A 13,236-nucleotide genomic window follows, 5' to 3' on the forward strand; every position below is an offset into this window, starting at 1 on the left:
AAAAGAACATCTTCAAAATTGGCCCATGTATTCAGCATTATCTCAGGTTATGGGCTCCATTAAAATCCTGACAAACCAATACACGCTAAGGAGGACAGCTAGGATGGTAAAAGGATCTAAAACCAAAGTCAAGTGGGCCCTTATTAATGCTTGGCAATCTGATTCTACTTTCCTTGTCCGGTTGCCTCTTCTTTCAGGTCAGGAGTTGAGAAACCACAGCCTACTGCCTGTTTTTGTAAATAAAGTGTTATTGGAACACAGCCATGCTCATTCATTTACATACCGTCTCTTGCTGCTTTTATGCTAAAACGGGGCACTTGGGTAGTTGCACCAAAGACCACACGCCCCACTGAGCCTAGAATATTTACACTCTGGCCCTTTACAAAAAAAAGTTTGCCAACCCTTGGAACTGAAATGACCATTACATGCCTTCTTTTCTTATACTTCCAGGATCTTCTCACAGTCCTTACTCTCAGCTAATCACCTGACTTATTTCTGAAATAGAGGCCTTCAGAAAAGAATTTCCTCGTTCCCACCACCAGATATGCTAACCTACTGGCATGTTCCCCCCGTACTCCACCTCCCCTCCTATTACAGTGAGTGAAATACTCATATTCATGTTTCTGAGAGTAGGTCTTTATGCTCTTTCCTTCTCAAGGACATTTCTCCTAAAAATGCCCTGTGTCTTGCCCACATCATCAAATTTCCCTCTACACTGTATGATTTCTAATAAAGATAAATGTGCTGGAATATCCCTCACCCTAAACAAGCAAGCAACATCACTCTCTAACTAGTGCCCCATTTCTTTTAAAAAAAATTATTTATTTATTTAGGCTCTGCTGGGTCTTAGTTGCGGCACGTGAGATCTTTTTTTGTTTTAGTTGTGGCAGGTGGTCTTCTTAGTTGCAGCATGCGAACTCTTAGTTGCGGCATACATGTGGGAGTTCCCAGACTAGGGATGGAACCCGGGCCCCCTGCATTGAGAGCGAGGAGTCTTACCCGCTGGACCACCAGGGAAGTCCTAGTGCCCCGTTTCTTGAAGTAAAACTCCTCAAAAGAGTTGTCTTTCATTCTCTGTTAAAACCATGTGAATAAGGCTTTCTTCCCCCCTACCACTTTTTTTCTCCAAAAAAAAAAAGAAGTTACTTTCAGGGCTTCCCTGGTGGCACAGTGGTTGAGAGTCCGCCTGCCGATGCAGGGGACATGGGTTCGTGCCCCGGTCTGGGAAGATCCCACATGCCGCGGAGCAGCTGGGCCCGTGAGCCATGGCCGCTGAGCTGCGCGTCCGGAGCCTGTGCTCCGCAACGGGAGAGGCCACAGCAGTCAGAGGCCCGCGTACCGCAAAAAAAAAAAAAAAAAAGTTACTTTCAAAGTCACCAGTTACTTTTGTTAAATGCAGTGTCAGTTGTTTTGAACTCCTTATTTGATGTTTCAGCTGCACTGGAAACAGTTTTTCACTCCCTCCTCTTTGAAACACCGCCCTCACTACTCACTGGGTTCTCCTCCTAGAGCCCCTCCTCCTTATTCTCATCTTTCCAATATCTAACTATTAGACTCAGCTCATGGATTTCTTCTCTGTTTACGTCACTCCATTGGTAACTTCAGTCCTTCCTCTGGTTTAAATACCATGTACATTATGATGACTCCCAAAGTCCTATCTCCAGCTTAGACTTCTCTGGACCTCCAGACGGCCAACCCGGCAGCTCCACTTGGATGTCTAATAAGCATATCCCTTACTAGATCTCCCCAAGTCTCCCAATCTCAGGAAATGACAACCCTACCCTTCCAGTGACTCGGGCCAAATATCTTAGAGACCAATTCTGCTAGCCCTTCCTTTGAAACAGATCCAGATTTTAATCACTTCTCCCCATCTCCACCACTACCACAAGTTCCAAGCCATTTCTTGTCTGAAGACCGATCTCCTAACTGGTCTTCTAGCTTTAACTGCTTCCCCCTACCTTAACAGTGTTTTCTCAACCCAGAAGAGAGAACGATCCTGTTAAAATGTCAGATTATTCCAATCCCATGTTCAAAACATTCCTAAGTATTTCCATCTTGTTCAGAAAAAGAATGTAAACCTCTTACGCATCCTGTAAAGAAGCTGCGTGTTCTGGTCGGCTTCACCTCTCTGAGCAGTCCCACCGGGCTCTCCCTTACCGGCTCTGCTCCAGCCCTGCTGTGCCCTTTGCTCTCCATTGAACGTGCCAAACACACCCCAGCCTCAGGGCCCTTGCACTTCTGTTCCTCTGCCTGTAACATTCTTCACTTCCTTTATATCTCCACTCAAATGTCAACCAAAGAATCCTTCCCTGACATTTCTCTCTTAATAACATTTCTCTGTCCCTTACCCTGCTTTGTTTTCCTTCATATCATATATTACCATCTGCCGTTTCATATCTGGATGTTATATAATCCACATCCCCTGGTGAATAGAAGCTCCATGACATGTGGGACTTTGTTTTTATTGTTATTATTGACCACTGTATCCCTAGAACCTATAATAGATCTTGGCACATGGTGGTGGTTCAAATAAAATCAGTTGAGTGAGTGAGTGAATGAAAGGAGGATATCATAAATAGTGGTATTTAAATATTTGGAAGTTTGTCATATTGGATAAAAAATAGACATACTTCCAGTTGCTTTAAAGGCAATACTAGTACTCATTGTTTGAAGTTCAGTGGTTTCAGCGTTTTGTCTAGCATGATAAGGGACTTTCCAATAATTCTGGCTCTCCAGCACTGCACAGGCTGTCTTAAGATAAACTGAGATCCTTGTCCTTGGAAACCTTGGAGACAAACTGGAAGACCACTTGTGAAGGATGCTGTAAACATAAATGTCTGACTTTGGTGGAGGAATTCCACTTGCTGTTCCATGGGAATCTGATTTGGGCCACGTCAGTGATTTTGTTTGTTTCCTTCCTGTTTGTTGGAGAAACTGCTAGTTAAGATGATGTCCTTGCCCTTAGGAATAAATACTTAGTCATTGCTTTGAATGGAAAATTCCGTTTTTCTGATGCCCACTCAACAAAATGTGTGTCTTTAGTACAAACTGTTAAGACCCTGAAGCTGTGATCACTTGCTGCCCCCTTCTCCATATTTGGTCATGTTGCTGGGTCCATTCGAATCCTATAGATTGTATAGCGTAAAACAAAGACTTGATAGTTTCGGCTGTTCCTGCCAAGAGTAACTTCTGATTTCCTTTTAGATCGTGTCCTGATATGTCAGTGTGAACCATTTTTGAAAGAATTTGAGCAGAAACAGTTTGTAATGTGTGTGATATAACCATTTTTTGTTTCTGATCAAAGTCCTAGATTCTCCTTCTTCATATTATTATTATTTGGTAACGTGGGTGTAATAAAAAGTATGATGCTTTGCGGACCATTTCTAAACCCTGATGAAATTTGAAACTTTCTTTTTGCAGTTTATTTTTAATAAACTTTTCCACCAGATTTTATGCAACATTGGAGGTATTTTACTAATAATGCCCCATAGTAACTTTCCAGTTATGAAAACAGAAGAATTATCTTGTGATCTTCTTGTGAACTGTGAATTTGTACATGGAATGAGCTGGTGGAGCTGAGGAATTAGGAGGTTATGTACTGTTATTTTTAGTACTCTATCACTTCACCCTTATTGCCAGAGTAATTCCTGGCTAACTTTCCCATGAGTTTTTAACCTCTTGCTGGGCTTATGTAACAGGAAACAGGCTGTCAGGAACAAATAGTGGCATATCAGGAGCGCCCTTTAGTAGCAAATGATTTAGTTTGCTCTGCCTTTCACTCTCTTAAAGTAGACTGATAAATGATCTCACTTTAAGTCTTTTGGTGAGGCATTAGGTTAAGATACTACAATCTCAATTTTGGAAAGGCAAAATATTTTACCAAGACCATGATTTAATCCAGACGACAGAGAAGATGAGTCTGTTATAAGGTGAACTTTGCAGTGGTGTCATGTCCTGGGACTGTGGATTTAAGTATATCTTTGCTTTTTCTCCAACTCTTAAGGCTGGGGTGATATGCAAACTTCAGGAGAGAGATGATATCGGGCGAATTGAACTGGTCCAGAAGCTGGCAAGAGAAAACTGTCAATTTTTGCAGACGGACAAAAAAGAACAGGAGAAGTCTGAACATGTAAGCCCTTTTCCTCTTGGGGATGCGGGTTTGAAGGGGTGGAAAATGTTTCTACCTGCTTGTGTGTTTGAAGGAAAGAATATTTTATTTTAAGTTCTTTAGGTTTGGGGGTTTTTCCCCCCCCAAAGCATGCTTCTTAGTAAAAAATGACAACTACTATAATTTTCTAAGCCAGTGGTTTTGTAAGAGATCTCTTCACAGAAGTAAATCATGTAGAAATATAAGAATGCATGGGAGCAAATATGAATGCATGTCTATTTGATGGCTTTCAGGTTTGACTTGGGGAGTTTCACCCCATCAGATAGTGTGTGGAATATGAGTTTTGAGAGAACATTACGATGTACTTTTATATTTAGCACAGGGGGTGAATCTAGTTATCAAACAAATGCATCCTAAGTCACAAGAGACAGATAAGAATGGACGAACAGTTTCTAGATGCTCACACTAAGTGAGAGAGTCAGAAGGGAGTTTTCCCAGTATCTTGTGAGCGTTCGTGTTCCAACAAGAGTTATATTGTTTGGATGTAGTTCAACTGGAGGAAAGGGACGCTCTGCTCAGTTCTCCTGAAAGCAGTTATTCAGATTGAGCCTTAGAACTGAGAACGCTGCCGTCATGCTAGGGAGACAATGGGACCACTTTCTTCTGCTTTACATTGTGGTCTGTTGACTTCTTGTTGTTGTTTGTAAGGCTTCACTCTCCGTGCTAAGCTCTCCAGGATTTCTCATGAAGGGGAAAAATTCCTCAGTGTTTATGAACATCTTTTTTCTCTGACTTTAATTTTTTCTTGGAGTTTTATTTTCAACCCTTTCCAAGGGGGAAAAATATTGTTTCGTGCTTTTTCTGCTCCAAGGCCATCAGTAGAAAGGCCAGGGATTTACTGAGCTGGAGAGGAGGTGAGAAGTCCAAGGATGGCACGCTGTTTAGTTTGATGACGGTAATGCGTCTCTAACCATTCGGCAAGTCGTTAGCATCGGTGTCTCAAGGGGGAGAATAATTAGCAGTTTCAAAGCCTTGTGATTGCAATGATCTTAGAGGTGACCATTGGCTTTAAGTGCAAGTGGAGGTCTCAGGAGCCTTCACCTCGGTAGGTACTACTGAAAAGTTAAGGGACTTGTTGGAATTGTTAAAAAGCACCCTGAAGGTTGACTGCATGTATATCTAAGACTGACCCCTAACTTCTTCTGTGTCCTTAGAATAGTTGAATATCCTGGTTCATGTCCTAAATTTCTCAAAACAATATTCCTTTCGATTCATTTTAATTAGAAGAGCAGTAGTTTTCATATGCTACATTTTATTGATTTCAAGGTGCACTTTCCTCACACATCTTAGCATTTCTGAAATCAGGATGAGTCTTAAAGTTGATGATAGGAAAACATGTCCTAGTTTAACTGGGAACATTTTTCTTTCTTAGTGGTCCTTAAAATGGATGACATAGTTTACAATGGATTGCATACTCAATTCAGTGGATCAGTGACAACCTGAGGGGAGGGTGAGATCTTTTAAAATCGAACCAATAGGAGATAGAGTACCACTTCACCAAGATGAGAAATCATCAGCCTTAGGCCACAGACAGCATTATGGTTATTAAAAAGGTACCCGTGTTGCCTTTGCCTTATTAGTTGAATCCAGAATATTACAGTTACAGCTAATGAGCGTATAATACACTCCAAATGTATAGTAACAGAAATCTGAACTCGCTGCTCTTTATTATAAGGACTTTTACCATGAGACGGAAATTTAGTGGTGGAAGGTTTGCTTACGTAACTCTGCTGGCAGTTGTGTACTCACTAGTCTCTTTACACCTTCATTTTAAGATTGTAAAAGAGAACACTAAGGTTTTTTACTTCTTGCATCAATGTCATAATATTGATGCAATAACAGCTCTGAAGTGTGTACATTTTTGAGAGGAAAGATGAGGTATCTATAAATATTGGAATGATGGCCTTTTCTGTGTAGACTTTTCCTACTGAAGCTGAAAGTCAGGAAAGGTGACTATGAAGGCCCTTTCTTCCTTAGTGATAAATACAAACTTAGCCATTTTGTGGTCTCCCTCCTGCAAGGTGACACCGTCTGAACTGATCACCCCTCAAGGCTGAGACTTCCATAGTACTCTACCAAACAGGATATTTGATACTAGGTGCTTCTACTTTTTACAATAATTTATAAGGAATAAAAATCATCTGGTAGCTTTTTTCACTCTTTTATGTCTTAAGCACTTGTTATAAAGATACCTTTGCTTGCCCACTGAATTCACAGTGTCCATGAGATGATTGCAGCATTTTCATTTTTCCTGCCCTCATTTTCTCTTTGATAGCAGTCATCTGTTCTTGTTCATGAAAACTCAGTTATAACACACAGAATATACAGAGGAAATTGCAGTTTACTTAATGTAAACCCGGTCTGCAGTTTCCTATTCTTATAACAATAACGACCAAACCCTAGAGTTACATACAGATTTCCTTTCTTTTGTGATTCTCAAATGCGTCAACTACCTCATCTACCATTCCTGGGCCAAAATTATTTAAGTGCACAGTGGTAAAATTTGAGTTAGAATCCCAGTTGCCTCTTGAGCCATTCTTTTCAATAAATGACTTTGTTTCTCCAGTCCTAGAATGTCACATCCCCTTTTGTACATGTATGCCAAAATGAGGCAACTACTTTGTGGTACTACTGCATAGAGATAGACATGAATTTGATGGAATAAAGCTTTTGTTGCTGGTACATCTTGTTACAAATTGAAGGGGCTTCGAGATTTCTGACTGGGCATAGCTAATATCTTTTTCAACTGGTAAACGCCATGATTAGGTTATAAATGGATGCAATTAGAGAAACACTTGACTCTGTGCTTTTGCCAAGGGGCTTCTGAAACTTAAAAAAAGTTAAATGTATAATTATCACGAGTTTCTCAGCAAGCACTTAGTTTTCCTATTTTATATTAACAAGCTGTAGGCAGAATTAGCCAGCACTCAGTCCTAAGTGTTGAAAATTATGTGAGAACTTTAAGAAGGGGACAGAAATGGCTGTTTCTTATAAACATTATGAGAGTGAGATTAACATTTGGCCATTAATTCTCTAAAGAAATTGCCTCTTATGTGGGCATCATATATTCTAGGCTTAATTCTATGATTATATCCATAGAGGAAGGGGCACGTGTTACCAAATGGGGACTTTTGAGCTTGAGCTTGAAGAATGACTAATGGTCATAGAAGGACAGGACAAGGGAGAGCAGTTAAGGCAGAGGGACCAGCAGGAAGGCACATGAGTTGAGCCCTGGGCAATTCTTAGGAAATGAGGTGGGGTGAGGTGGGCTGTAAGTTGTGAAAGACCTGGCAGTCCACTCTAAGGAGTTTAGACTTGCCTTTCTGGTGAAGGAAAGCCATCAGAGAAGGGAAGTGGCATAATCAGATGTGGTCTTTTTAAGATCCCTCTGGCATTGGTTTAGAGGAAAAATTGAGTGGGGAACAGGGAAGTGTTGGAGAGAACCCTTAGAGAGCTATTGTTGTGAGTCAGGTGTGAGATGTAAGCCTGAAGCAGGGTGGCAGCTCTGGGAAATGAGAAGGCCACAGATGTTGAGTCGTTTAGATGGTAAAATTGGCAGAATTTGATAATTCTGCCAATTATCAATGGGGGATAATGGGGGAATGTGTGTGCTAATTTATACCAAGCAGTTTTTGAATTTGTTATTACAGTTTCCTGGTACAGACATGAGAAAGTTCTGTTTATCACCAGAGTGGTTGCTCACCTTTGCCAAAAAGCCACATAGACATTTACCTTGTTTTGTTGTCCTGCAGTGTGTTTCAAGTGTCTGAGATTTATGCTACAGAACACTGTTTATCTCGTTAACAAATTGTTTGATGGAGTTTCTGGCTAACAGTATGGAGACTACTTCTTCTGAGACCCAGATACTTGGACAATACCTTAAGCACAGAGAATCTCTGGCAACCTCAAAATGAACTCAATTATTTGGCCAGAGCTTTGGCATTGGCTGCAATGATGTGTGTGCCTCCTTCAGAACTAACTGTGATTTTAGAGATGCTCTCCTAACCCATAGTCCGAGTTGGTGTTTCTATACTGTTATTCTAGAATACTCTTGGTCGTTTATTCATTCAGTACACCTTTATTGAAGCCGATGTTATAGGGGATCCAGAGTAACCATGGTGGTTCCTACCTGAAGGAGTATAGTCAGGTTGTGGAGAAAAGATACTGACACAGATAACAGCAATACAAGGAGGCAGTGGTGATAATCCCCAGAGAGATACATGGGTGTCAGAGGAAGAATTTACACGTGGGGAAACAGGATTCTTTCTCATGGCAGAGGTTGAGTTTGATGTGGACCTTAAAGTAGGTTTTAGGTTGGATTTAAACAATCCAAACTGAAGAAGAGCATTCCTGGAGGAAAGAATAGCATTAGAAAATGCACAGAAATATCGAAAAATACAACGTATTTTTTGGAAAGCGAAACCATTCTGTCACCAGGGTACCAAGAATGGGGGTAAGGGAGATGGTGACAAGGATTCAGGAGATGGAAAAGTTAGTGAGAAATGAGATTAGGACCAGACTGTGGAGGATTTTGAGGGCTGAGACGTTTCACTTCATTCTAGAAATAATGAAGAGGCATTGACTTGTTTTGTTACTTTTCGTAAGAAAGTAGGATGAGGGGGCCCTTCTGTGAGGTAAACGATATTATTTCAGTGTGATGAGTCAGAAAGCTGAGGCTGTTGAGTGATTAAGCGGAGCTGGGGTAAGTGTGAACTCAAGTCTGACTGCCCCTGGGTGGCATCTTCTCTCAGCTGTCATCACCGGAGGGAGGCCTGGTAGGAGGACAGGAAGCTGAGATGACAAGAATCATGATAGTCCTGAGAAAGAGGCACCACTAGGAGGACAGCCCTGAAGGAAAGACAGACAGACGGCTACATATTGAAGGGATGGTGGTGGTGAAGTGTGGGAAGGAAAAATGAAAAGGGAATGCTAAGCTACTAGCTTATTTTGAGTCCTAACTTTTTAAAGTGTATAAACTGTTCACATTTAGTATCTGTGAAATAGCTGGATTAAAGTATACATCTAGATGTGGTTGCTGTTTAATGGCATACCGCCGCACTGTTTACCAGAAAACCGAAACTCAGTTTTTCCCGAAATGTCGTTTATGCTTTGTAGTGTATTAACCTGTAGAGTAGAAATACTAACAAGCAGCTCCTGAACTTGACTTCCTAATTTCCAAACTGCAGAAATGAAGGTCTGTAAAACGTATGTGAGAGCCGTGCTAAGTGATGCTTTCCCTGGGGACCCTGTCTGTATCCCTCCCTCTCCCCACCCTGCTTTCTTCAGTTCCTTTGTTATGTCTGGGGACCCACCCTACTTCCTTCCCCTTTTCCAATTCACTCATGAAATATGGGTGGGAAGGGGATTTTACACGTTCTGAAAATGAATCTTGGCATAGTCGGCTGCCAGGGTAGGGTCCCTATCTCTCAACTTCAACCGGAATTTCCTTTCCCCTGTTTCCTGCAGCCTCATCCTGGACTCCTGCTTGCGTCAAAGGGTTTGCTGGTTGTGGATTACTAGGGCAGAAGTGGGTTGGAGTATTCTGGCTACCGCTACTCTTATTGCACACACTAGAAGTTGGTCTCTGCATTTCATTTGGTCTGTTGCTTAAAAAAAAAAAGCAGCTTAATATAAAGTGAAAGCCCTCTTTATACTCTGCGTGAAATACTAAAAGGAAATGGTTTTATCATTCTGTATTCAAACTTGCATTATACATCGAAGCGAGTAAAGTTAAGACCAATCATGGCATTATTTGAAGTTCACCAGTAATTTAGTTTAACCAGGAAACTAAAGACAAATAGAATGTTATAACATTATTGCTTAGTATTGAAAGCCAGAATTCAAATGTATTAGGCAAGTCATAATATATTAAGTTGCCCACTGCTGAGAAATTCTGTGTAGAAACCATGTATTTTTCTTAATGACAAAATCCCGACTTTGTGTTGGTTTGGTACTAACATACATACGTTTTTAGAGGAAATAGGCATCCTTAAGTGAGTTGTTTTAGTTCATTTTTAATCTGGATTCATTTGGTCACAGAGTAACCACGAAAGTGATAGAAGATAGGTCTTGCCTCCAAGAAGTTTACAGTCTAGCTGGAGAAACAAATTCACACTTGGAAAACAAGTGAACCACACACTTCCCAGGCCTTCAGGGAGAGGGAAATACCTCTGGTAGACCTATCCACAGTGGCAGCAATCCAAAAAGAAGTTCTTTGTTTTCAAAAGCAAGGTTTACAAGTTTGGTTCACTTTAAATTCTGCTTTGGTTTCGTTTTTTTCCTTCCGGAAAAACGGCAGCCGGTGGACATCAGTGCTGTGCTCATGCCGCCTGGGGGGCCATCTGCCCATTAGCTGGATTTCTAGGTTCTCACAGAAAGCCCACTGCAAGTCTCAACATTTTAAAAATATTAGTTTCAGTTTTTAACGTTTTTAACATTTTAAGCGGAGAGGGACTTGTCCTTATGATACTCATTTATTTTTCTGAAAATATTCACGTTTCTTTTTTAAAGGCCCAGTTAAGAAAATGGACACTGTCTCAGTTAGTTTGATTTATCAAAGCCATATTCTCAGTGGATCTTGGATTCCCTATGGTACAGATGCTGCTCCCCAGGTTTATTCATTTCTTCTACTTGTAAAAATAAAATAGCCATATCATCTTTAGTATGTCTAAGAAATCTTTAAGGAGAAATATTGAAAAATAGGTTATTTTTCCTTGACTTTTGTTCCTCTCAGTGGTGTACCTCACTCCAGACCCCTGGCAACCTTATATTCTTTTTTTCTCTACCCCTATCAAGGCCTGGTCTGCATTAATATAGCAATATTAATACTTTGTAGGTTGTTGTCTGATCAGGTAACACTAGAAATCTTTGGTGGTTTGGTTTCATTTGAATTTATAATGGGTGCTTTAAGACAAAAGGGTAGAGAAAAGATGCACCGACAGATGGACAGTCCTTCACAGAGAGATGGACAGTACTTCATGACAACTGTGTGCCACTGAGGCTCAGAGAAGTAAAACATGGAGACATCAAGGAGTATGGAGACATAGGTACCAACATACATTGTGCCTTGATTCCCCAAAGACTGCCCTGATACATCACTGCTTTTGGGGAGATAACACTGCAGGAAATTCAGAGGCTGAGTTCACAGTTACCTGCATGCTAAGTTCCAGGGTGCTGTGGAAGCTTGTCACAGGGAGCTCAGCTGGTCTAGGGAGACAAGCATGTGTCCCTGAGGAAGGGAAAGAAGAGAAGAGAAGAGTCAGAAGAGCTACCAGGAGAAGTGAGGAAGAATGGGCATCCCAGGCAGAGGAGAGCGAGCATGGGTGAGGACAGGAAGGGCCTGATGCAGAGAGAGGAGGATGCAGCCCTGCAGGCAGAACTAGTGGCTGAAGCCAGGGGGTCAGAGGGCGGGGAGGGCCAGAGGATGCAAGGCATTACCTAAAGGCCTAGCCAAAAACGGCGTGCTAAGAGCCATACAGAGCTTTTGTGAAGAATGTAAACAAGAGAGAGAAAGATGATTAGATGTGACTTTTTGAGATTCCTCTGCTGTCGTGTGGGGATGGGTTTGCTAGCAAAGAATGGGTCACGCGCACTCCTTTCAAAGCTTTCTGACTCTCCTTTCCTTATAGTCCTCTCTTGATTTTACTACATAAAACAGGAACCAGCATAAACAGTAAAGCTTTGCTGTGAAGACAATGTCCAATGATAGCTCTACTCTTACTTATTTAAATATACTACATCATCATTTTTCTTGAAAAAGTTGACTTTGATTCAGTCCTGCTTTTATAGAAATGAATTTTGAACTTGCATGTAATGTGAATACTCTCTGTTAATCAACACCCCGCAGGCATGTATGTTCACATTAAATGTACTTACTCTGCTGCACGATATTTGCTGCACACTGATTCAGCCAGAGTGTGGTGAGTTCTGAGAGATTCAGATACTTCAGTTGGTAAAGATGAGGAAAAGAAATTTATAAAAGATTTCCATGTGGGATGCAAAGAACCTTTTTTTCCTTTTGCATTGGGAAGTGGGTGGAAAGGAAAAATTCCATCTGGCATACAGCAGCGCTAGATGTTGTTCTAAGATGGCAAAAATAGAAGATTGCTGAAAATATCATAACAGAACATAACAGACTGTGGGTAAATGTACAGTACATATTTTTCTAATAAATCATGTTAAATACCCGTATTTTACTTAAAACATGACTATGTTCTTATTTGTCGTTACATAAAAATTTGTCTTTAATTTAAAAAAAAATCACCCACTCCATTACTGTAGCAAAAAAAGACTTGTTTGGGTCTGTAGAAGTTAATGCTGTCACACTTAGGTTTACCTGGGATAGGTTTTTGTGGCTTTTTTCTTTTTCTTTCTTTTTTTCTTTTCCAATCTTTCCCTCCTGTATTAAAAAAAAAAAGGAGAAATAAGATATGACATGTCTGTTCATTTATTGTACATTCCTACGTAACTAAGTGAACAAGGCTCAACAATTTTAACAAAGCCTTGTAAGTATCCTCTTTGTTCAGGTTCCAGGAATGGCTGGGCATGATTGAGGTGAGCTGAGTCAGGATAAAGGATCAGGGGCTCTTCCAGATCCAAGAAATAAAGAGAGGGAGTGAACCACAGTTAAGACGAGCAGGAAGTGGCTCGGGGGTAGGGATCTCTAAGGAAGGTCTCTTGAAAACTTAGTGAGTCACAGAAGCATATCTTAGCGACCTCCCAGGTAGCGGTGGGGTGGAAGGTGTCCAGGTAAAATTTGACCCTGTGAGATCAAAATCACACGGATGACTTGTTAAACCTTGCTTGATCTTGCCTTGGGTAGGATTTATAGAGGCAAAACAAGGTTTATATTGATACTCTTGTGCATAAAGCATTCTAATGACCCCCAAATGGTACAATGCATAATAAAATCCCAAACTGAATTTTATGGTTGGTGGATGCTATCACTTTCTCCCTGCTCGGTGAACTTACTGTTACTACAGGTCGGGGGATTGTGATGATGTGTTATTTTTTGCAATCAATCTGAGTATCCTGGAGTTTTCCTATGAGAATCATAGGCATTGGAAAGA

General features: G+C 40.9%; 1 protein-coding gene across 2 annotated transcripts in view; it reads left to right on the forward strand.

Moving 5' to 3' along the window:
• RAPGEF5 (Rap guanine nucleotide exchange factor 5) overlaps positions 1-13,236 on the forward strand; it is a 222,007-nt gene that overhangs the window by 118,476 nt on the left and 90,295 nt on the right. For both annotated transcript variants that reach the window (XM_067746170.1, XM_067746171.1), the window contains exon 9: positions 4,004-4,129. In XM_067746170.1, the coding sequence (XP_067602271.1) occupies positions 4,004-4,129 (126 nt within the window). The remainder of the gene's footprint in view (positions 1-4,003; positions 4,130-13,236) is intronic.

The sequence above is a fragment of the Pseudorca crassidens genome, chromosome 8, assembly GCF_039906515.1.
Source record: "Pseudorca crassidens isolate mPseCra1 chromosome 8, mPseCra1.hap1, whole genome shotgun sequence".
Lineage (NCBI taxonomy): Eukaryota > Metazoa > Chordata > Mammalia > Artiodactyla > Delphinidae > Pseudorca > Pseudorca crassidens.